Source organism: Rutilus rutilus (assembly GCF_951802725.1).
Source record: "Rutilus rutilus genome assembly, chromosome: 23".
NCBI lineage: Eukaryota > Metazoa > Chordata > Actinopteri > Cypriniformes > Leuciscidae > Rutilus > Rutilus rutilus.
Window position 1 is genome coordinate 19340764 of NC_140233.1, and position 23346 is coordinate 19364109.

General features: G+C 36.8%; 2 protein-coding genes across 2 annotated transcripts in view; one reads left to right on the forward strand and one right to left on the reverse strand.

Moving 5' to 3' along the window:
* The window catches only part of hexa (hexosaminidase A (alpha polypeptide)), a 17100-nt gene extending 13305 nt beyond the window's left edge, over positions 1-3795 (reverse strand). Inside the window, exon 1 of the mRNA XM_084396350.1 lies at positions 3583-3795. The gene's annotated coding sequence lies outside the window, so the exon portion shown is untranslated. The remainder of the gene's footprint in view (positions 1-3582) is intronic.
* pkp3a (plakophilin 3a) lies at positions 3644-19971 on the forward strand. Its single transcript, XM_084396348.1, has 13 exons — positions 3644-4015; positions 7085-7185; positions 9236-10188; positions 11935-12058; positions 12149-12353; positions 14269-14443; positions 15438-15555; positions 15656-15820; positions 15903-16085; positions 16747-16900; positions 16990-17185; positions 17273-17360; positions 19635-19971. The coding sequence occupies exons 1-13, from the start codon at positions 3790-3792 to the stop codon at positions 19668-19670; spliced, it is 2724 nt and encodes a 907-aa protein (XP_084252474.1). The 5' UTR covers positions 3644-3789; the 3' UTR covers positions 19671-19971.
* Positions 19972-23346: the final 3375 nt, after the last annotated feature.

The following is a 23346-nucleotide window of genomic DNA, read 5'->3' on the forward strand; positions in this document are numbered from 1 at the left end:
AACAAAAAAAAAAACCTCAAAGCAAGGATAAAACAAAAAACTAAACAACACATAATACGACACAACAACAAACAAAGCAAAACAAAACACAAAAACAAGCATGCAAAAATGAAAACATAACACTCAACAAAGCAAAAAACTTAAGCAAAGCAACTTAAAAACTCAAAATACAAAAAACACAACTAAATAAAGCAAAGCAAAGCAAAACAAACCAAAAAACTCAAAACACAAAAACAAAACACAAAGCAAAGCAATAAACAAAACAAAAAAACACACAAAACCGAAACAACATAAACTGTAATACAGCAAAACCAATTAAGGCCAAACAAAACAAACAAATAACTCAAAACACAACACAAAGCAAGGATAAAACAAAAAACACACAACAAAACAAACACAACACACAACAAAACAAAGCAAAACAACAAAATAATAAAATAAATAACTTTACTTAGAAAGGAAGGAAAGGTTTTAAAAATGACAAAGAAACCTATACCAAGGTATACTTTTACTTTTGAATTTGATCACACTGGCAGATGATCAATTTGTTAAACCATACCATATATAAGTAGTTTATACATTTAAAATAGTGTCTTTATGCTTCGTGACATCAGTTTATATTAGCATAATTGATCGACAGTACACGTTTCACAGGGCATATTCTTGTTTGAGAGTTGTCAGACTCCACGTCTATAAGGTGAATTAAGGTGTACAAAAGTTGAAAATGCTTTCTCATAGGGAAGGGCAAGTGATTCTGTCTTTGGCTGAATGACACTTTTGACACCTGCCCTGGCCTGAGGAAATCTCTATAAAATATTCACCTTTGCTTCTCAAAGTGACTCATGATAGCACAGAAGTTCAGTACTTACTGTACACTATCATCATTAGTGGATGCCACCTCACTGAAACACTGATTGTCTTATAAATATGATTCAATATGATTCGATATAAATATGATTAAATAATGGCATGGACGACTTTAATTAAAATTTAAATATTTCACTCTATGTCCAAACTAACAAATGCCAGTAGTGATTCACAGACTGAGAGTTATTGTATAAGGTTATATATTGTTATATTGGTTGGTTACAATACCAGTCAAAATTTTGGGGTCATTTTGTAGCATTAAATTGAACAAAAGTGACAGTAAAGACATTTATAATGTTACAAAAGATTTCTATGTACGTTTGCTTTGTCACACTAACATAATAATACAAATGTAGAGGTATTTAAAGGTCAAGATTAGTTTATCTTGCTAAACCTGCACTGTAAAAAATTATTGAAATTTTAACTGTAAAAATGTGACTGTAAAAACCTGTTAACTGGTTAATAGTAAGTTATATATATGGGGGGAAATTTAAATAGACCTAACCTTACATTCCATGTAATTTTACAGTGAAGTACTGTTAAATGTACCGTTTCAGACGTAAAAAATAGCAATAATGTAGTGAAAAGCCTTAAACTGACATTCCCAGAATTCCCTGACACATCACATCTGATGGTTTTTAATTTTAACATTTAAACTGTTGGTTTAAATGATCTTAGATTAACTTAAACCAACGGTTTGTCCATATTTGACCCAAACATGAGTTGAAACAACCCAGTATTTGTGTGTGCACCATTTATACATTAGTATTTACATCAGTTTGTGGAAAAAATCTACTTGTGATGAGCTTTGATTCATCATGTGGTTTTCTCTTTACCACCACACAGTAAAATAAAATAAAAATTATAGATATAGATATAGATATAGATAACATAATATTATGAGATTCTGATGATTAAACCATCTCCTTCATTGTGGTAACTTTTTCAATTCAATGAACTCAAAATTTGAAGGCAACAACTTACTTTTTTAAGTTAAACCAAACAACATTTTTATTACAGTTTTACAGAATTATTCTGGCATCCACAACTGCCCGATTTTATTTATTTATTATTATTTATTTCTGTGAAACTTTTTAGGTTGTTTTACCCTACTCACGCCTTGCCTAGCATCTGCATCACACCTACATCTGCAGACTCACCCATTTTGTCTGTTTCTCTCCACTACAACTGTATGTCTGTCAACTAATCACACACACACACACACACACACACACACCTCCTTTAATTCAGGGGATTGGTAACCACAATAGTGATCATGAATACAGACACCTATTGTTTTAATAGTGATGATAAGGGCGTTGTCACTGCCGATTCTATATCTTCTTGCCTCTCAGTGACATCTGGCAGATTCTGTTAAGCGAACCGTGAGAGAGATCAATAAATATACAGCAACATTTTCTCAGTACTGGAACTATTCACTAAATCCTGCTGATTTGGTGAGTACAAAGATTGGTGAGTAAAGCAAACACTTTCTATTTGTTTTCAGCTTTCAATTTTTCCTTGACCTAGCATGAATTCAGTTGATCATGAACTAGCATGATTCAGTTTTGTGAACAAGCATGGAAATGCTGTCTGAACAGAAATCTAGTATCACAGACAGTGACTCAGTGACTGACGGGCTTGATAACTTTGTGAGGAAAGTTACAAATGAAGCTTTTTTAAAAAAAATTATAAATGATGACATTTCCAATGAAGTTTCCTGTGATGACCATCTGCATTAAGAAATAGGCCTAGTATATATATATATATATATATATATATATATATATATATATATATATATATATATATATATAATTCAAGGTTTGAAATTAATGTTTGTGTTAAATGACAATTATATTGAGTTTCTTTGTTAAATCTAAATCTAAATCGAGTTTATGCCATTGGTAAAATTCAGTTGGAAACTAGCCTATCGTTATTTTTCAATCTGATAGTTTACATTAGTAGGCTACTTGAGCAATGAGTTTCATAGAAAGTAAAGGCTCGCGTTTCCCGACTTCTCTCGTTGCTAGGCGACGATGCAACAACAACAACCTGTTCAAACGGAGACATACGTCACCTGCATGTCAGAGCGCGTTCTCTTCGAAGTATCGCTGCAGTGACGACAAGAAGAACGAATCAAAATGTATTTATTTAAGTATTAACTGTAATGAAAGTATGCTGTATTCGTGAAAAGACGTGTCATGTTATTTAATTTTATGCTACTTTTCAAATTTACACTGCAAATAATGTTTGTCAGGTAACCTAAAAATAGTTATTATCATTTTCACGATTCAAACATATTTGTATAATTTATTTCTAAATAGCCTAGCCTACTGTAAAAAAAAAAAAAAAATCATTCTAGTTACTGAATTGGAAAAGAATAAGGCCTATTGATATAGCCCACTATTAACATAATCATTTACACACTGTAGTTGCTGCCTTAAGTTTACTTGGATGTTTAACCCATTTCAACTTAAATTACATTAAAATCTTGTAAAAGTAGTTGAATCTTGTATAACTTGTAAAAAAAAAAGTTGAATTGATATATATATATATATATATATATATATATATATATATATATATAAACATATTTTGGAAAAATATAACTTGGACGTATATTTCCATTTTACTTGCTCAAATAAAACACTAAAGAAGAGCCTCCTTTTGTTCGTTCATGAGTGTACCTGGCTCAGGTAACCGATGACTCACCTAAGCCCCGCCCACTTTAACTCCCACCTGCGAAAAAGCCTCAGAGTTCAGATCAAACGTCAGTAGTGCGTCGCCTCACAGTTCCAGCATCAGCGCAGAGAAACACAAGCTGACTAACAGAAGACGCCTTTATTGCGGGGATCTATCTTTTTCCACTCTCTCTGGTGGGACTGTAACTTTTCAGCTCGGTACCATCGTCGCTTCGCAATGAGTGTGAGCGTGACCACGGACAACGTCTTTTTGACGGCGTTGCAGCCCAATTCGACCGTCAGTACTTACGCGGTCCCGTCCGAAAACGAGCTCGCGCACGGCGGGTCTCACGCAAAGGAAGAGACGAGATTTAGGCGCGTGCACCAGCAGGTGACCATGAGACTGAAGGAGAAGCCCACGCTCCCGCGCCAAAACGGATCCTCGTCACAACACGCAGCCTCAGGTGTGTCCCCGTGCACTTTGATCTCATTGTAATACAGCTACAATAACGCAACAGCCTTTGAATTATTAATCTGCTCATCATCTGTCTTTGTGCTGTGCTTTTATACAGTATGCGGTTTCATTTAACAATGTTCCGGAGTTCAATTTCATCTTTATTAACTTTTAGGGAAGTTTTTTTTTTGGTTTATCCTTGAACTTGATTTGATTTCAAAAGCAAATGCATTTTTATTAAATCCACAGGCACAGTGTGTAGTGTTGTTTACACTTAAGAACACTGTAAAAGAAAATTATATGTTCAATCATTTGTATTTTTGCCATGAAAATAGCCTAGATGCTGACATGGCATTAAATAAAACAATCTATCTATATGATCAATAAGTTATGACAGCACATGATTTTACTTTGCTTCCTTGAGCTCATCAAAATAAGTTAAGCAATTTTTGACCATTTTTATACCTTATGCAAGATTCAACTCAGTCAGAGTCAAAGTCAGTTTAGTGTAATTTAATTTGAAATGACTTAAACATCCAAGTTGATTGTACTTAAAAATTGAAGGCAGCAACTTACTTTTACAGTGTATGCAAAAAACATTAAATATTTATGAGACAAAACTGCCTGTTGCAAACCTGTGGTCACATGATTTCTGTTAAATAAACTAAGACAAAACATCACACGGCATTTGTACATAATGCATGTCAGTATGACAAAGTTGAATGTACCTTTAAGCTAAACTAAGTTGAATGCAGGCTACCTTTGTTTCAGTTGATAATAAAAAAACAGCGTCATAAATGGTGGTTCGTTCACATCAGGCGTGGTAGATTTAGCTTTCCCCATTGTTCTTGAACATGGCGATTAAAATGAAGGGGATAAAATAGGGTGGGAAAGTTTTGAATACATGATTTTTTTTTTTTTCTGCATCAATGAGAATGGAGAATGGATATAAGCAAAGGTTTATACAAAAAGGACAAATAAGTGGCACTTGCAGAGCAGACAGAAATACAATACTTCTGGTCTGGTGTGAATCATTTACAGGGGCGAGTTGAACAAGGTTCAAGTGTAATCTCAGTTCCTGTTACACGACTAAGTGAGAGTGAAAGTTTCAAAGCTCTCCTTTGAAAAAACCCAACCCACGCTAAACAAAAAAGTGCTTAGCATCGCACAAAAGGGAGGCACAATTTGGTGCCGTCAATCATAATGCCGTGAATATCAATTGCCATGACGGAAAAGCCAAAGAATCGAACCTTTCTTTCTCAATGTAGAAAGCCAAACTCTTTGTTTCAGTCCACAACCTTAGTGAAACTATATGATTGTAGATACACCCAAACTTCATTATACATTTGTGTGTATACCATCCATTGAATGCACTCAAACGCATTTGGTTGATTTTAAGTGGTTAGGACAAAAATTGGTTGAATTCCTGGCTTTATGAAGGTCTGCCTATTTTCAGGGTTTAACCTCTGGTACTTAGCGGATACATTAACCAGCGGACCCCTGGTTTATGAGGTACCTGCATTTTGACAAGTTCGAACAGCCTTGCATATTCCTGTTACTGGCCCAAGGCTTCCTGGAGGACGTCTTGAGAACGTCTTAACTAGATCTGACAATGGCGAATACCAAGCATATGCTACGAGTTTGAGAGAAACCTTTTTTTTTTGAGATATAGGTCAAGTGGATTGTTTTAAAGCAATGACTTCTGGTGCAAATAACTCAGTAAAGTTATTTGTGTTTACATCAGCTATGCAATGCACTAGGGCAGGGCGAGGCAGGGAAAAGGGTGTGTGCTTTTTGGGTAGGGACATCGGGAGTGTCCCAGTCATCAGACCGGTTCTGTCTATTCTGCCACTGTTGTCTACATCTCACTCTACACTTATTCACTCATCAAACACTTATACCACTCCCAAATTTGCGTTCTCAAACGCGTGTACATGCATGCCCATAGATGCAACCCCATCTGTTGCTAAGCCAGAACATAATAGTTTGTTGTAAACATGCACTGCAGTGTTTTGTGTAACTCTACAAGTTTGCCTCACATTACACTTGCAGTGTCATCAAGGGCATAATGCTGAGCACACTGACTCAGCTGTAAAGTTACAGACTCAATGTCTTTACGAGGCACGAATCTTCGGCTTTGAACGTCTGTAACTTATTTCCCACTGCTATCAATAAACAGACTGTTATGCTATCCATTCAAACAAGACATGCAAACGAACATACAATGGTGTCAACAAGGAAGCAAACAAACTATTTTACAAAGTAGATGTACAAACTTCTGCACATTGGCATCAAAAACATGAAACAAAACAAACCTGTTTAATTCATTGGAGCAGACGTGCATGTTTACATACAAACTTGCGTGCAAAAAGCTGTCTTAAGCTGTCTACATTACTGAATTTAAACAAAACAACCAATTTGTTTGTTTAACTGTTCAATGAAAGAACAAACATGCATGTTTACATAAAAACATGTTTACATAAACGCAATCAAATGCATCAAAGAAAAAAAATGCATGTTTGTGTACAAACTTGCGTCATAAACATGGTTTAAGGGAGACAAAACAACAAAGTTATTTGTTTAATTGTTGTATTAAAGAATGTGCATGCATGTTTACAATAGCTTTGTTCATAGTTGCGTGGATAGTTAATAGTTTTACGAAATTTCATTAGTTTAATCTAGCTGATTTTCTTTGTCAATGCTACCTGATTGGTCATAGTGTTTTGGAGAATTTTTTTTGTTTTTTTTAACTAAAGGAAAAAAGTGGCAAAACATTTAGAGATCAGAAAAGCAAGAATTGCTGATCAAATGCCATCCTCTTAGAATGAGGATCTATGGTTTAATTTTGGCTCGTTATAGTTAATAGCTTCAGTCTATACCTACTGGGTAATTTAATGAAAAGTTAAGATCGTGAGTTTTATTTTCCTGATTCAAATACACTGTAGCTGAGCGGCTATGTGTGACGCTTGTGTTCGGAAACTTGTAGAATGTGATAACACATTGAGAAAGTTCACTGGGAGGATAACTAGTCCATTATGTTTTTCACAGTCAAAAATTCTCTGTATTTTTCTTCTCTTAGAGTCTGGAGATTATTCAACCATGACAAAATTTTCAACAATGAACCAAAACGCCACCCCAAATTTCAGCTCTAAATCCTATTCCCTCGGCAGATCAATGATGGTAAGAGTCTTCCCACTTATAAACATAAATATTTTATTGTTGTTTGCTTGTTTGAAAGATATATCACACATTGAGCTAAGTTAAAGAAATTTTTTTTTTTGGGTGTGACTGTATGGACGTGTATCTTGTCCAAATATTGAAAATGAGTAATGGAGATTTTGTTAGTTAGGTGTGATATTTCACAGGCCAGCTCTACTCAACAACCTCATATGAAAAGTCACAAGCTTACGAATCACTAAGCGTCACTTTCAGTTATTTTCTTATTGAGTAATACTGTGTTTAAATTTGGGCTGTTGATTTAATGTATTAAAATTATATATTTATATTAGGTGTCTTTAAATACTATCATGTTGTTTTGTAAAACACTCTCGCTGCTATTGAGGTGGGATACGGGTAATGTTAGGGACAGCATCAATAATTCAAACTTAAAATATCACCCTAATGTTTTTGCACTTATCATATATCTGAATTATCTTAATTTTGGGGCATTTCTCCAGAAATATCAATGTGATTAAAGGGTTAGTTCAGCCGAAAATGAATTCAGTTACTCACCCTCATGTCATTCCAAACCCATAATACATTCGTTCATTTTCGGAACACAAATGAGGATATTTTAGTGAAATCTGAGAGCTTTCTGTCCCTCCATTGACAGGCCATCTACCAATTTCAAGTCAGGTCTAGTCACCTTCATTTATATAGCGCTTTTTACAATCCAGATTGTTTCAAAGCAGCTTTACAGTGATAATAGGAAATGAATGCAACAAAGATTGTTTTGGCTGTACAGCAGCTCTAGAAGAAAGTCATTGTCCAGTTTAAGTAAGTTTTCGTTTGATTCATTTCCGTTGTAAAAAAGAATTAGTTATTAACTTAGGGGCCGTTTTCAACTGAAAACAAAACTTTTAATGCGTTCTAGTCGTTCAATTACACGACAGCGGTGTTTTGGTGGCTTGAGAAAGGTTTCAAAGTGTTTTTTGAAAACGAGTTTTGAAAGCGATGCCGTTATCATCCCTGTTTAAACTTCAAAAACGTGATTCTGTGAAAACGTTGACTGCATGCATATGGGTATTACGTGTTTGGTCAATAGGCATGCGTGTTTGAATGCGTATGTGCGCGGGTGTGTAGTAGTCTTTCTTTACAACGTGACTGCCAATTACTTGTCTGGCATGCATAATACAGCGTTTTTAGTCGTGTCCGCGGATCTGTGTGAACAGGAATCATTTTGATAATGTTTGATGTTTTGCTTTTGTTGTGTCGTGAAGACTTCGCAGGGGATAGTTGACACGGTCGCTGCTGACACTTCAGGGCTAAGTTGTAGTCTTGTTTAGGCGCAGGTCCACCATCTGATCTGGATTACGGTCCGGATACGGCTGAGTACTGTAAACCTCGGGATAAACAGAGAGACTAATATTAGCGTGGATGCCATTCTTCTTATGATGTAGCGAGTACATCAGGTGTTATAGGAAGTGTTCCCAGACCCAGACCTAATTTATGTAGCCTAATAATAATAATTTGACATGATTTGAATAATAGGAATGTATAATGTTCTATGTGTATGCCAGGTTAAAGCGATGTGTTTTTAGTCTAGATTTAAAGTGACAGAAGACTATTCCTAAGTTTAGGTGCTTAAAAAGGATCTTGATATTGTAGGTTTTATCAACTGGCCAGAGTTTTGAGACCACAATAGACAAGAAGGACTATAATGCATTAAGAGCTCATAAAATTGACACATGGATTACTTTATTGATGTCTTTACTACTTTTCTGGGGCTTGAAAGTGGTAGTTGCTTAGACTGTCAATGGTGGAACAGAAATCACTCAGATTTCATTAAATAGATCTTCATTTGTGTTCCGAAGATGACTTATAGGTTTGAAACAACATGAGGGTAAATAATAATGACAGAATAAAACATTTTGATTGATCCAACCCTTTAATATCATTTGTATTGATAAATGAATCAACATATGTAATTCGATAACATTTTAATCAATTGATAGCTATAGTTGATATTGTTATAGATATTCAATATTCATCATTTTCTTGTTTCTACTAGGCCCAGCGTCCATCCCAGTACTCTAGTGGTGGTTTCTCATCCCGCTCTGCCATTGATTTTGCCCCAAGACCCAAAATGAGTTACAGAGCAGGAGGAGGAGGAGGAGGAGGTGGCGGTGGCGGCGGAGGCGAGGCATATTACCAGGAAGATGTTGTGGGTGGCGGTTACCAGGCTGGTGGTTACCAAGCTGGCGGTTACCAAGCTGGCGGTTACCAAGCTGGCGGTTACCAAGCTGGTGGTTACCAAGCTGGCGGTTACCAAGCTGACGGTTACCAAACTGGCGGTTACCAAACTGGTGGTTACCAAACTGGAGGTGGCCCAGTTCAACTGCAGCAGGTCGGTGCAATAACTCGTTCCTTCAGCCGAATGGGGGGCGACCCGGAGACGATGTCGATGCATTCCATGCGTATGGCATCCATACCACGCCAGGTTACTACTTCTTGGGTGGCACAGGATGACAGCGACGGCAGCCTGGTTTCCGAACGTGATGCCACTTATACAAAACAGGCTTCCGTGAGCAACGGCTATGCTGCCAAAACCTTCCCACGCCAGTCCATGTACACCACTAGAGTGAACGGATTTGAAAGCGGACAGCAGCAGGTCAGCTCCATGACGCTACCGCCCATGAAACGCTCCCTCAGCGGGACGCTCGCCACTAGCGGCGGAGGAGGCATGGAGCAGGAAGTCTACATCAGCCGGCAGTCCTACAAAGGCCCCGCCCACCGCACCATCAGCCGAATCAACAATCGCCAAACGAGTCGCACGTCCAACGTCTCATCATCCGGCATGTACGGAAGTGTTGGAGGATTCAGTGGCTCCCAGGGCAACCTGGCGCTGGTGCAACAGGGAAGGCTGTCGCGCGCCGGCTCCGTAAGGAGTCTGCATAGTGTTGGGAAAGGCATGGATGTGTTTGATGGCATGGATTTCTATGGAAGCTCGGGCAATCTAAGCGGGTAAGAACACTTACCTTAGGTGTGTGAAAATAGCCAAATAGCAAAACGTCCCAAATAAGTCAAGGCAAGGAAGAATTTATTTGATTTTATTGTTTTGAGGGTTTATTTTCACTCAGGTGTTACATAAGGGTCATTAAGTTTTTATGCTAACACCAGATTTAATTATGAACAATCTTATCTTTTGGTTTGCGCCCATCAAGTTAATGATTACAAAATGAGAACATAATCTAATTAAAGTTGGATTATATAAAAAAAAAGTAGCATAGTAAAATATATATATATATATATATATATATATATATATATATATATCAATTCAACTTTTTTTCAACTATATATACCCCAGATAAGATAAGATTTTGAATATACTGCTCATTTAACAGCAGTAACTATTAACTAAGGGTGTCTGGTATCCAAACATCTGGAAATTGTCTTTTAAATTACTTTAAAGATGTAAGCAAAAGTAGTATTCTAGCACCATTAGCGTAAAGCACCACTAGAGTAAAACGCAACTTAAAAGTAGGTCTAATTGCTTAAAATGCACAAATAACATGTGTTCAACCACAAATTACATGTTTTACCAAACGCTTCCATATTACTGTTGGTCAAAAATTCCCTGAATTATGCATCATAGCTATAGTTGAGCCACACTATGTTTTACAACAAACACTGCATATTACTGTTAGCAAATTAGCCTGTTAGCTATTCTCGTTAAAACACTAAGCTAGGTGTGCAAGTATGGCTAACAGTGATTACCCACAGTGAGTGCAGAACTGACCTTTGAAGCAAGAAATTATTCATACTTTGCTTTAACAGCCTGTCAGTACACCCACATGTAGCTTATCTGTCCTTGTTGCGCTAAAACTGTGTGTGTGTGTGTGTGTGTGTGTGTGTGTGTATTTGATGTTGCCCAGCCCTGCCTATATGTGTGTAAAAAGTGAAGAGCGAGTCTGTTGTGCAGGCACACCCAAACCAGTCCTGCCACCTCACACTTCACACACCCTGGGAAAAAACACACACACTTCCTAGCACTCCAGCGACATGCACCAGCACACACAAACACACATAGAGGAATGTCCTCTTAAGCAAAACTTTTTTTCAAATAATGCTGACTGCTGTTTTTCTTTAACAATAGTTGGGAACATTGAGAAGAGCGTTGACAAGAAATGATGGGTAGAAGAATTGGGAAACTTGGATTCTAACCCAAATTCCCTACATAAGCTCCAAAGCTCATTGCTAAAGTTCACATGCTAACGACACGCTAAGAACATTTTGCTAACACTCCCATTAAGTCTCTGAACGGTCAAAACATACAGTTTAAAAAAAAAAAAATGTCTTGGTTATGTGAACATTCCATTTTATCACTCTTCAGACATTATGGGAACGTTACTTTAGAATGTTCTGAACATTCCGAAACAAGAAGTAACAAAAATGCCAACGAAAACATTTCTGGAAAAAAAAAACCACTCAATGACCGATGTATAAATAACGTTTTTGTGCTAACGTTTTGAGAACGCAAGACCAGATATCTTTGAACAAACATTTTATTAGTGTTACTGGAAGAACGTTGGTTCATAACTTTAAGAGAACCTTGCCAGAACGTTAGCTAAAGTCCTGAGAAACGTCCCTGTTAGCTGGAAAGTCCTTGAAGAAAACCTACAGTATGAACATACACAGCTAAGCAATATCACCATCTTTACAGGACAAATATACTAAATAAAAGTACTTTTTTTTTTTTTTGTATAGACTCAACAACTTGGACATGCCTTCTGCCATTAAATATCTTGATCAGTCCGATCCTGGCCTTCAGATGTTGGGAGCTGCCTACATCCAACATGAGTGTTACCATAATAACGATGCAAAGAAACTGGTATGCAGTTGCTTTTCACCTGGAGAAACATTCATTTCAAAATGTGTAAATGTGTCTTCGATTTGAGTAGAACGTCTGTGTTTCTTCCAGGTGAACCAGGCGAAGGGAATTCCTCTCCTGGTGCAGCTGTTCAACAGTGAGAACCAAGAGGTGCAGCGCTACGCGACCGGCGCCACCAGGAACCTCATCTATGAGAACATGGAGAACAAAGTGGCCCTTATTGAAGCCGGCGGGATCCCCAAGCTCATACAGGCCCTAAAAGAACCAGACGACGAACTCCGCAAGAACATCACAGGTGGGCGTTTCACTCATGTTGTTCTAGTTAAATTTACTGCCATTATAATTGCCATTGGAACACGTGTTTTTCATTATTTTGGCCCTGTTTACACCTGATATTAAGATGCGTTTTGGTTGATCGGATCATAAGTAGACGAGGGAGACGCATACCCGTTTACACCTGGTGTTTTAATCCGTCTCTTTTGTCCACTTTCAACCACTTCTGTCCTGATTTCTTCAAGGGGAGGGTCTATGGGTGGGTAAATGTATGGGTTTTTTCAGATCTTCTGATCTAATGTACAAAATAAGCTTGCGAAATATACATATGAATGCGCACCGAGACCCCGTCTGGTTTAAATCCCATCTGGCTTGCACGCCTCCCATAAAGTTTACGCGTTAGGTCAATAGACGGAGAGTAGACGGTCTTTTGTGGCTGTTTGAACACATTCGACCACATGAGCATTTACACTATAAAAGCAACCCGGTCGAATGTGTTTTCGACTACCTCTGGAAGTGGTCTAAAGTGGAAAAGCTCGATATGTTTTGACCCCGTTTACACCTGTATTTAGCACCGTCTACTTGTGATCCGATCAACCAAAACACACCAGGTGTAAACAGGGCCTATGACGCAAACATTTCCACCTGTGCCTTTGAGTGTGAATTTGATTTCTTGGGCTGCAAAGCAAAGCTTAATTTTCACACGAGAAGCCTAAAGGGCCGGTCAAATTTACTGTTATTCGACATGTTTTGCGGGCAAATAGGAATCCAAGCGATCAGGAATTTCGCTTAAGGATGAAAGTTTTCGTCATGCAGATTTCGTAATGGGTTCAAGTTGGGCACATGGATTGATCTGTTTATCAGCCTCTTGTTTCACATCCTCTTTTACAACAGGCCTGCATAAAAAATACTGTAGTTAAATACACTAGTTTAGGGTCCAATCCTCACTATTAACTAGTTGCTTGTAATCATGCATATTACTAGGATATTGGCTGTTTATTAGTACTTCTAAAGCACATATAAATGCCTTATTCTGCATGACCATATTCTACATTTCTAATCCTACCCAATACTTAAACTTAATTACCTTACTAACTATTAATAAGCGGTAATTATGAGTTTGAGGCAAAAGTCATAGTTAATAGTTCGTTTAGAGAGAGAATTAGACCCTAATCTAAAGCGTGACCAACACTTTATGTAGATTATAGCTGAGAGTTAAAGGGATAGTTCACCCAAAAAATAAGTTCTTGGTTTGCACACATTTTTTACCACTTTATTATTAATCTCCAACATTAATCTCCAAATATTAATCTCTAAAAGACCACGAGGGTGAGTAAATGATGACAGCATTTTCGTTTTTGGGTGAACTATCCCTTCAACGTGCAATCACATGATTCACAAGTGAAATTTGGAAAAAAGGTCCATTGTCTAATTGTGTAGCGATGTATGAAGCGCAGCTCACACACAGAAGTCACTTCCGAACATGTTTTTTTCAAAGTCAGTCTAGATGTGTGTATATGTAGGGCGTTGACCGATCTCTCTGGGTTGCATCAAGCTGCATTAATTATTGCTCAGCGTTGTCTCGACATGTTGAGTGGAATGAGCGGACTCCTGTAGCGAAGGTTCGTGAGTCGGGTTTATGCCAGTGCTTACGGCTCTGTGCGTGTCTGGATGTGCAGGAACCTCAATAAACATGTATCTATGAGAACGCCACTACTACATGGGCACAACATGGGGGCTTTTAGGAGGATGACATCATAACGAAAGTCAAGGAGGATGTAAATCATTTACATGCAATTTCAATTTGTGATTTTTGATCTTTTTTTTTTTTTTTCTCTTTTGTTTGTTTCCTTATCAAATTCTTATCTATTTCCCATGGCACTTTCCCATGCTCTTTTCCTCTTTATCTGTCTCTCTCCTGCTCTCATTCCCTGTAGGTATTCTGTGGAATCTGTCCTCTAAGGATAACCTGAAAGAAAGGTTGGCACGGGACACTCTTCTCGAACTGACGGAGAAGATTCTGATTCCTCTCTCTGGCACTGGGGAACAGGACATCATTGAGCTGAGCGCCTCAGAGTCCGACATCTTCTACAACACCACTGGCTGTCTCAGGTACACACACGTGCACACACACACACACACACACTTTTTTGAGTTCCCCTTTACTACTTCCTGTTCCTATAGGAACTTCATGAACTTCAGTGAATGAAAATCCCCTCTAGGCACATCACTGCTAGGAAACCTGAGAACAAGAACACTTAAGAGTCATGTTTCAATCCAAAACCCAACCCGAAAATAAATTATATTTTAGGAAATTTTAGGAAATTAAGCCTGTTTTTAGGAGTTATTTTTAGAATATTGTTATAAAAAAAATTTTTTTTTTTTTTTTTTTAAGACTGCTATATTTAGAAAATTCTAGAAAATGAAACCTATATTTAGGACTGTTATTTTTATTAAATTATAGAAAATGAATTCTAGTTTTAGGACGGTTATATTGTAAAAAAAAATATATATATTTATTATTATTATTATTATTATTATTATTATTTTATTTTTTATTTTATTTTGACGTTAAGACATTTTATTTTTTTGGAAAAGCCTGTTTTTTTACACTTTGGGTTGGGTTAAACTTTATTTTAAGGTGACAGTTACATTGTACTTACTTACTCAAATAAGTAATATTAATTAACTAAATGTACTTACTATAGAGATACAGTTAGGGTTTGGTTTAGGGTTAGTTACTTGTAATGATGTATAATGTACTGTTATTACTATAGTAAGTAATTGTAGTAATTAATAACTACGTCACCTTAAAATAAAGTGTTACCCTTTTATTTTTATACATTTTTTAGAAAATTACAGAAAATAAAGCTGTTTTTTGGGACTGTTATTTTTAGAAAATTAATAAATAAAGCCTATTTTTATTTATTTGAAATATTGAAAATATACTTTAGTTGAATGTAACAAGACTCACCACTGAGAATAATGGTGACTACAAATAAATGTATTTAAAAAAATATATATATATATTCAATTTATTATTCAATTTCTAAGACATTATTTCAATCCTCTGCTTCAATCCTCAATCCTCTGCTTCCTTGTACAGGAACTTGAGCTCAGTGAACGAGAAGACCAGAAAACAGATGAGAGAGACCAATGGCCTTATAGATGCTCTGGTTGGCTATATTAACAAATGCTTGTTGGACACTAAAGTGGAAGAGAAGGTAATTGTGTAACACACATTTTTAATTTCTGCCTTTGTTGTTGACTCTGCTTGCAAATGATGTGTTTACATGGCCATTCATGTGTGTGTTCCTCTTTCAGGGTGTGGAGAACGCGGTGTGTGTGTTGAGGAATCTGTCCTATCAGCTGTACAGTGAGATCCCCCCCTCGATTCAGACGCGTTTGGAGGGTCCAAGCCGAGCTGAGGCCTCTTCAAAAGGAGAAGCTATCGGCTGCTTCACCCCTAACAGCAAGAAGGCCAAAGACGTAAGGAAGAAGCTGCTTTCAAATTCCTGTTTCCTATTTCAAAAACTACAGCTTAATCTCATATTTCATTGTTTACTTCCAGAGACAAAATCAGGACCTCGGCACATTTACAGAAGTGTCGCGGCAGCCCAAAGACATAGAGTGGCTCTGGCACCCTAATATAGTGGAGTTGTACAGTCAGGTGCTTCAGCGCTGTGAGATCAACTCGACCACACGAGAGGCCGCGGCCGGAGCCCTGCAGAACATCACTGCCGGAGAGAAGAGGGTAAGACATTTACCTCACTTCATCAGTTACGTTGTGCTCCAGCTACCCAGAATATGTGAGAAACTTGCTAGAAATGCCTTAGCTTCTAGCCCAAACATCTTAGCCTGGCATCTAGGGGTGTATCTAACTACAAACAACAGCACAAATACAATAGAGCAATGATACAAATAAAATAAACTGCTTTTCAGGTTATTTAGGTATCTAACAGTAGTTTTCAGAAATTGAATAAAGTAATAAAAAGTAAAATTACACTTCATATAATCTTCACTCTATTAATTAAATAGAGATCAATCCTTATTAAAGTTACAAAAGCTATTTAGTCAAGAGCAGTGAGTGGTTTCTTTGTCTTTTGTTGTTTGATTAACAAAAAAAACACTGACAGCAGGAATATTAGGCTGCTGTCACTTTAAAACACAGATAGACATATCTGTGACACATAGACTCACAGATATAACCGACTATGTTAGCATGTCAAGACGGGGCATGTTGACATGATTTTTGTGTGAATTTGTCCGTTCAAGTGCAAGTAGACTTGAATGCGAACTCAATTTAGTGTTCAAGCGCTGTCTGAGACGTGTGTGCCTCGGAAAAGTGCGCGCAACCGTCTATAGTAAATGTATTTCAACTATTAAAGTTCTCTTTTGCTTTTTTCATATCTCAGTGGGCGTCCATTATGAGTCGTGTGGCGTTAGAGCAGAAGAGGATGTTGCCTGTCATTCTGGATCTCTTAAAGACCGACAACGACGCAGAGCTCCGTTCTCTCACCGGCTTCCTCAGAAACCTCTCTCGTCATGCCAAGGACAAGAACGATATGGGTGAGGCTTCCTTCTCTAGCCACAAAACTGGAGTCAATCGCACCTCTGTAGCATTAGAGAAGCTCATTGCTCAATTTCTTTCACTTTAGCTTCTAAGGCGGTACAGGCCTTGGTCACCAAACTACCCAGCGACGGTCGCCAGAAGGACCCGTCAAGTGAAGTGGTGGTGAACATCTGTGGAGCCCTCAACAACCTGGTGACCAGCAGCATGGTGGCGGCACGGGACATTTCCTTCTTCGATGGTCTGTCCAAACTGATGGACATCAAGACCGCCCATGACAGCAGGTAAAACTAAAATTCATCCGACTATACAACAATCTCTCAAAATTATATTACTTCCATACTAACGTTGCAATTTCAATTTTCACCCAGTCCTGCCAAACTGAAAGCTTCCAAAGCAGCGGCGACAGTGCTAAGCAACATGTTCCAGTACAAGAAACTACACAAAGATTACAAAAATGTAAGTGTTATGATCATATAAATGATACACATAATTTTTTATATTTTTAAATATTTTTAAAAATCGACGTACACTCACATGAGACATACATATTCTACATGGAGCGGGTCTTGTGCAATAAATACGCCTGTGAATCGAGTGCAGCAGTCGGTTCCTGAAGTAAAAACTCATTTTCTCTAAAAGGAAATTGATTTTGAGCAATAACTTATAAACCTTTAAAGACAGACCTACTGTGAGCTACGATGTTGTTATGGATTAACAACATTGTTGTTAATTTGCTTCTGCTGAAGACATCTGGCCACTTTATTTCAGCTTATTTTTAAAATAATCGGGTTTAACAGTGGAATTCCTGGTAAAAAACTACATTACCCATGATGCTGTACAGAAAATTACACCAATCAGAGTCTAAATAAATAGCTCTTTAGCTCCGCCCACTCCCATTAAGCACTGCGAATACGTATAAGTTGATCTCTCTACACTCTCAAAATATTTTTACGTATTTTGCAATAAATTTTAAAATATATAGTTTTTATACATATAATCAACGTTTGTAAATGAGTAGTTTAATATTTCTCCATCGTTTTTAATTTGATAATGCTGTTTGCTTCATGGGATTGTAGTTCTTTCCCTAACTAAAGAAGTTTAATACAGTCTTGTACCTTTGTGTTTTTACCAATTTTTTTTTTTTTTTGCTTCAAATCAAAGTTTGTAGTGTTGTGATTCACCTCAAAGCTGATAAGTTTGGTTCATGGCTTATAACTCTTTAACAAAGACCTTATGGGAAAAATGAATGAAAAAAAATACTTTTCTACATAGGTATTTGTATTTCTAAAAGGTTTGGTTTTGTATGATTCATCCACACCAGTAGGTGTCAGTGTAAAGTCCAATACCTCTCCTATATTTTCTAGCAAAACATTAAGGCTGTTCCTGAAATCGCTCCCTATATTCACTGTTCCCTACATTAGTCCATTAGTTCACTTGAGGGAGTAAATCAAAACGAGTGAGTGAATTCGCACACTGGAAGGGTATCCGCTTTTGCATAGTTCGTACTTGCTGTTTAAAAATTATTTGGATCTTAGCAAACTGGCAGCTCCAGTAGTGAAAAAAAAGATTTATCTTGAACTCTGTCATGTAAACTATCAATAAACCTTAATTCAATTCAATTTAATAACCAGTTAAAAAGGTATTTATATCTGTATGATATTACGCTGTAGCCACATTGGACCAGTGGTTGGGAAAATGAATAGATGGATGATTCAGCTGCGGGCGCCATCTTCTGGTCAGACGCGGGAATTAATTCGCCACGCGACGTTGATTGTACATCGGTTGTACACTCGTTATTGCGGTGCATTATGGGATTGAATGAGTGCACTCGATAACGGCCACTATGGTTTTGAACATCACTTCTAATTGCTGTCCCATCAAATAGTGCCCTTTTTAAGGGTATATGGGGCGATTTTGAAATTTGGTTCATAACTGCTTCCACACCATCTATGCTTTAGTCATGAATGACTCAAATCATGCGGTTTGACAAACCCACACTTTTCTAAATGATCGAACTTTTGAAAGAGTGACTCAAGCCATATATAGAGAGCAGAATATTATAGACATGGCAGTGAACGTTTTTGATGTGGGCCAGTCAGCAATACCCTAGCAACCACTTAGAACACCCTAGAAACCACATAGCAACACCCTGGAAACCACTCACAATGCCAGGAGCGACTTACACAAAGTCCTACTCGCATTTACTTGACAAAATTGTAACTTTTAAGTATTTCAATCCGTTTCAGTCGGCTTATGAATGTGTCCCACCCACAGAATGTGTCCGTTTCTGTTTGTGTTTAGTGTGTTGTGAACTAGTACAGTTGTACATCACAGTTGCTGTCATTCCCGCCCTGCCCTCTAGACATTTTCCAGTAATTTGCAGACAGTTTAAAAAGCAACATGCACACAAATGAACACCTATCATACTAAATAATCAAAAGCAAAACAGCCTGCTTATTTAAACAATCATATTGGAGTTGCTTTTTTTCCAAAACACACAAACAACCTTGTGTCTGATACGGGAGACAGAGGTTCAGCCACACCTAAAATGGGGATTTCAGGTGATTTCCTCGTGAGCATGTCCAAACACACCTTAGAACGCTAGAATGTTCTTTCTTCTAACTTCAAATCTGGGATGGTAGCCATGTGTTGCTACCTGGTACAACTATGTGCCTGTTTGGATTCAAAGTGTCACTCACTCCTGCGGTGTTTTCTGCTTGTGTTTTACAGAAAGGGTTCCTGAAAGAAGACTTTTTAGAGATCTAAACCGACCGGATTGTGAATTTGGAAGATATTTAATAAGGACAATGGATAAAGAAAATATGAAATACTGCCGGAGCTGCAACATATTTTGAAACATGAAAATGTGGATAACACATTTAGCCTTTTCCCCCCCAAAAAATCCTCAGGGATTTATTGCAATATTTTTTTGTCTTTATTTTTTTACTGGCTGTTGCCTGTATTTCTTTTCTTTCTTTTTTTGTATTATAGGACCACAGACTATCCATGATATAATAATTATATCCTGGGAATTTAATCACTCTTTTTAAAATAGTTAGATATTTGTAAAAAAAAAAAATATATATATATGTATTGTGATGGTAGGGAAGACATTTTAGCATGAAAATTGTAATTGTAATATTATAGATTATTTTAGAAATATTGTAAACACAGGCCGGAGAGATTCAGGCTGTTAATCAGCCTTTTTGTCATAATAGAGTTGCTTATTTTGTTACTAGGCTGATTCAATTCTAATGGGTTTTCTTCTTTTTTTTTTTTTCTTTTTTTTTTTTTATGTGTGTACAGAAATTGTGTATCATTATTTCCTGTACAAATGATATTTGAGGTTCAATAATAACTATAATGATATGAGGACACATGGCAAAATACCATCTGAATGTTTGAATGGAAATGTTTTCATTTAAACCTATTGACTTAATGGTTGATGCCACAGGGATCAGAGATTGTTTTTAAATAATTTCTGTTCATTTAAAAAAAAAATCTTATTTTTCGTAATTGTATATGGTGCAATATGTGCATTATTTTGACAGTAAGCAACTTTACTCACATGTAGTGTTTTTTTTTTTTATCATGGTTGCCAAATGTTGAATGCTTGGTTTGGGTTGCTGTGTTTTCAATTTCAAACTGTTAGCACAGTCTAATAGACTGTTATGAGTGATTTGCAATCTTTAAAGCTGCAGTCCGTAACGGTTTGGGGTTAAAAATTATCCAAAATAAATGTAGTACATAACCAGTCAGTGTTCAAAACTCTCTGCTTGCCTTAGCTCGATTCAAACCGGTAAGCTTGTAATAATGGTACTAAAAGGTTCAAACGCCAATCACCAGTGCCAACTAGAGATTCACCCGTTGTAAAACCCAAAAGACTTCGGACTTCGGACTGGCTACAGAAAAAAAGAGACTGCAACCGGGCCCATGCGAAAACAAGGATAATATCGGAAGGGCATTAAATGTAGTCACGCAATGCTGATGTTGTTAACATTAATAATTTGAGAATAAAGTATAATTTACACGGTTTGACATGATATAAGCAATCGTTACATTAATTTAATCAGCGCGATTTACTGCAATGCTTTTTTTCCCCCTTAGCTGGTCAGAACCAAAGTGGATGTTACTTGTTCAGATGGCAGTGAAAATTCTTATATTGGTCATACTTCCAAAAAGTAGAATAAAGTTGATCATTCTGCGAATAACTGCAATTGCAGATTTCGAACAGAGATGGCGACAAAGAGGAAAAACTACGGACTGCAGCTTTAAATACGAGACTTTGTTTAATTGGATCAATAGTTGATCATGCAGAGGCCTTGGACTTTCTGGCCTTAAGGAATGGATGGAATGTTCTCTCTCCAAAGCCTTTGATGATCGAATGTCTAGTTTGTTTTATAATTCAGTTCAATTCAATTTCATTGTTAAATGCATGTGCGCGAGTGCCATAGATCTATGTTTATGTAAAACACACAATAAAAAGGAAATAAAGTGAGTTTGTGATTTTGTCAACCTCATGTTGTTGAGATCCTGTATTGAAATCTTAATCCTTTGGTGCACTTTTGCCATTTTTGACTGAAATTTTTATTTTTATTTTGGTATATTTATTTATTAATTTTATATAATAAATTTATATTTATTTATTATTTATTTAGGATGGTATGACACCTGGTGACTTTTGTGGCACTTTCTATGTGAAAACACACAAAAAAACATGGACTTCGAAAAGGTTAAAATGACTGCCATAGAAATGAATGGGAAATAATAATAACAAAAATGATCTACAATCTACAAATCAGCCATGATGCAGAAAATAGCACACCTTAATGGAGTTCATTGAAAAAATGTATTTGAATTGTTATTGTATGGTAAAAATTTGGAAACAAATGGATCATAATTATTGCATAAATATTACTTAGTATCATAAAATTGCCTCAAAATACAAAATATTACATAAAATATTTTGGAACAAAAATACATTATATTGATTTTATTGAAAAAGGTCACTTTTGACCATGAGGAGTATGACCCCTAAATAAGGTGCACTAGAGAGTTAAAGGGACAGTGTGCTAACAACATTAAAGGGATTCTAATTTGCATTCATGTAAAAAAAAAAAAAAAAAAACTTTCCAAAATTCCAATTCCTGCTGATGTCAGCCCAGTTTATGTTTCTCATAAGTCAGCAAAAATGGTTTAAAATGTCTTTATCCCACCCCGCCCTTTTCTTTTGCGCCTTGTGTCTGTTTCTACCTCTTTTCTGTCCGCCTCTAATGTAGACCCACCCACCCCTATTTACATACTTTCTCTCTGCTTCGACATGAACAATTATCTGCCACACCCTGCGGTTTGCGATGACTTCCCGAAAAGCCGGCACATTTAGGCTACAACATATCTAAATCACAGATCGTCCAGTAATGTCTGTATTCTGAGAGTATTGATGAGTGTATTGGTGACCTTTGAATCATAACAAAGCCTTTCTTAGTGTTGCATGTTCAACATTTTATGAATTTTGACCTCAACGTGACATAGCTCTGGGTGATGACAAGGGCAGATATGTACCTCAGGGAAAAATTGTTTACATCACACCCCAACTGAGTGTCACAGACTGTTCTTTTGCTAGAGCGTTGACTGATGGCAGTTGAGCGGTGATGACATTTATCTTCCAATCAGAACTTAAAACTTGAAGAGATAAGTTGTGTCCCAAATGACTATGCACTAATACACTATGTACTCAATTCTGTGAAAAAAAAAAAAAGTTATACAGTTATGCTAACTGCAGCACCTTGTTGCATGATACAGTGTCACTGCAAAGGCATTATGAGGATTTGTCAATGTACATTTCCTTGTCATTTTTTTGATAATACATTGGTGGATCTAAATGATATATAGGTTGTGTTAGTTTAAACATTTTGGTTTTAGGCTGCTAACGCAAAAGTAGCATGCTAATATATGGATGTTACTATACTGCCCTCTACTGGTCGAATAGAATCCATAAACATTCTCTGCTGGGGTTTAGTGACCCACCATGTATCACTTTAACAGCTCTGAACACTTTTTGCAATAGCCAAGGTTAGATTTATACAAACTAGATCAAGTTTAATGACTGAAAATCAAGTCGAGTCATTTTTATAGAGTTTTATTCAATACAGTTTGTGTCAAAGCATTTGAGCATAGGCTATAACCCTGATAGCACACGTACATCACGGAGATGTCTATTTGATGTGCATTTTTACATCTGGAAGACATGTTTTTTAGAGTGTTTGCTGATCTGCAATACGTCTAGGACGTTTCCTGTCAGATGTCAAATAGACGTTTAGAAAATGTTTTTAAGATGTTTATGATGTAGAATGTATGCAAAACTGACATCTTAAAGACGTCTATCAGACGTTAGTAAACAGCAGATGCTTTCCATACGAAGTGATCTTTAACAGATCTAGTT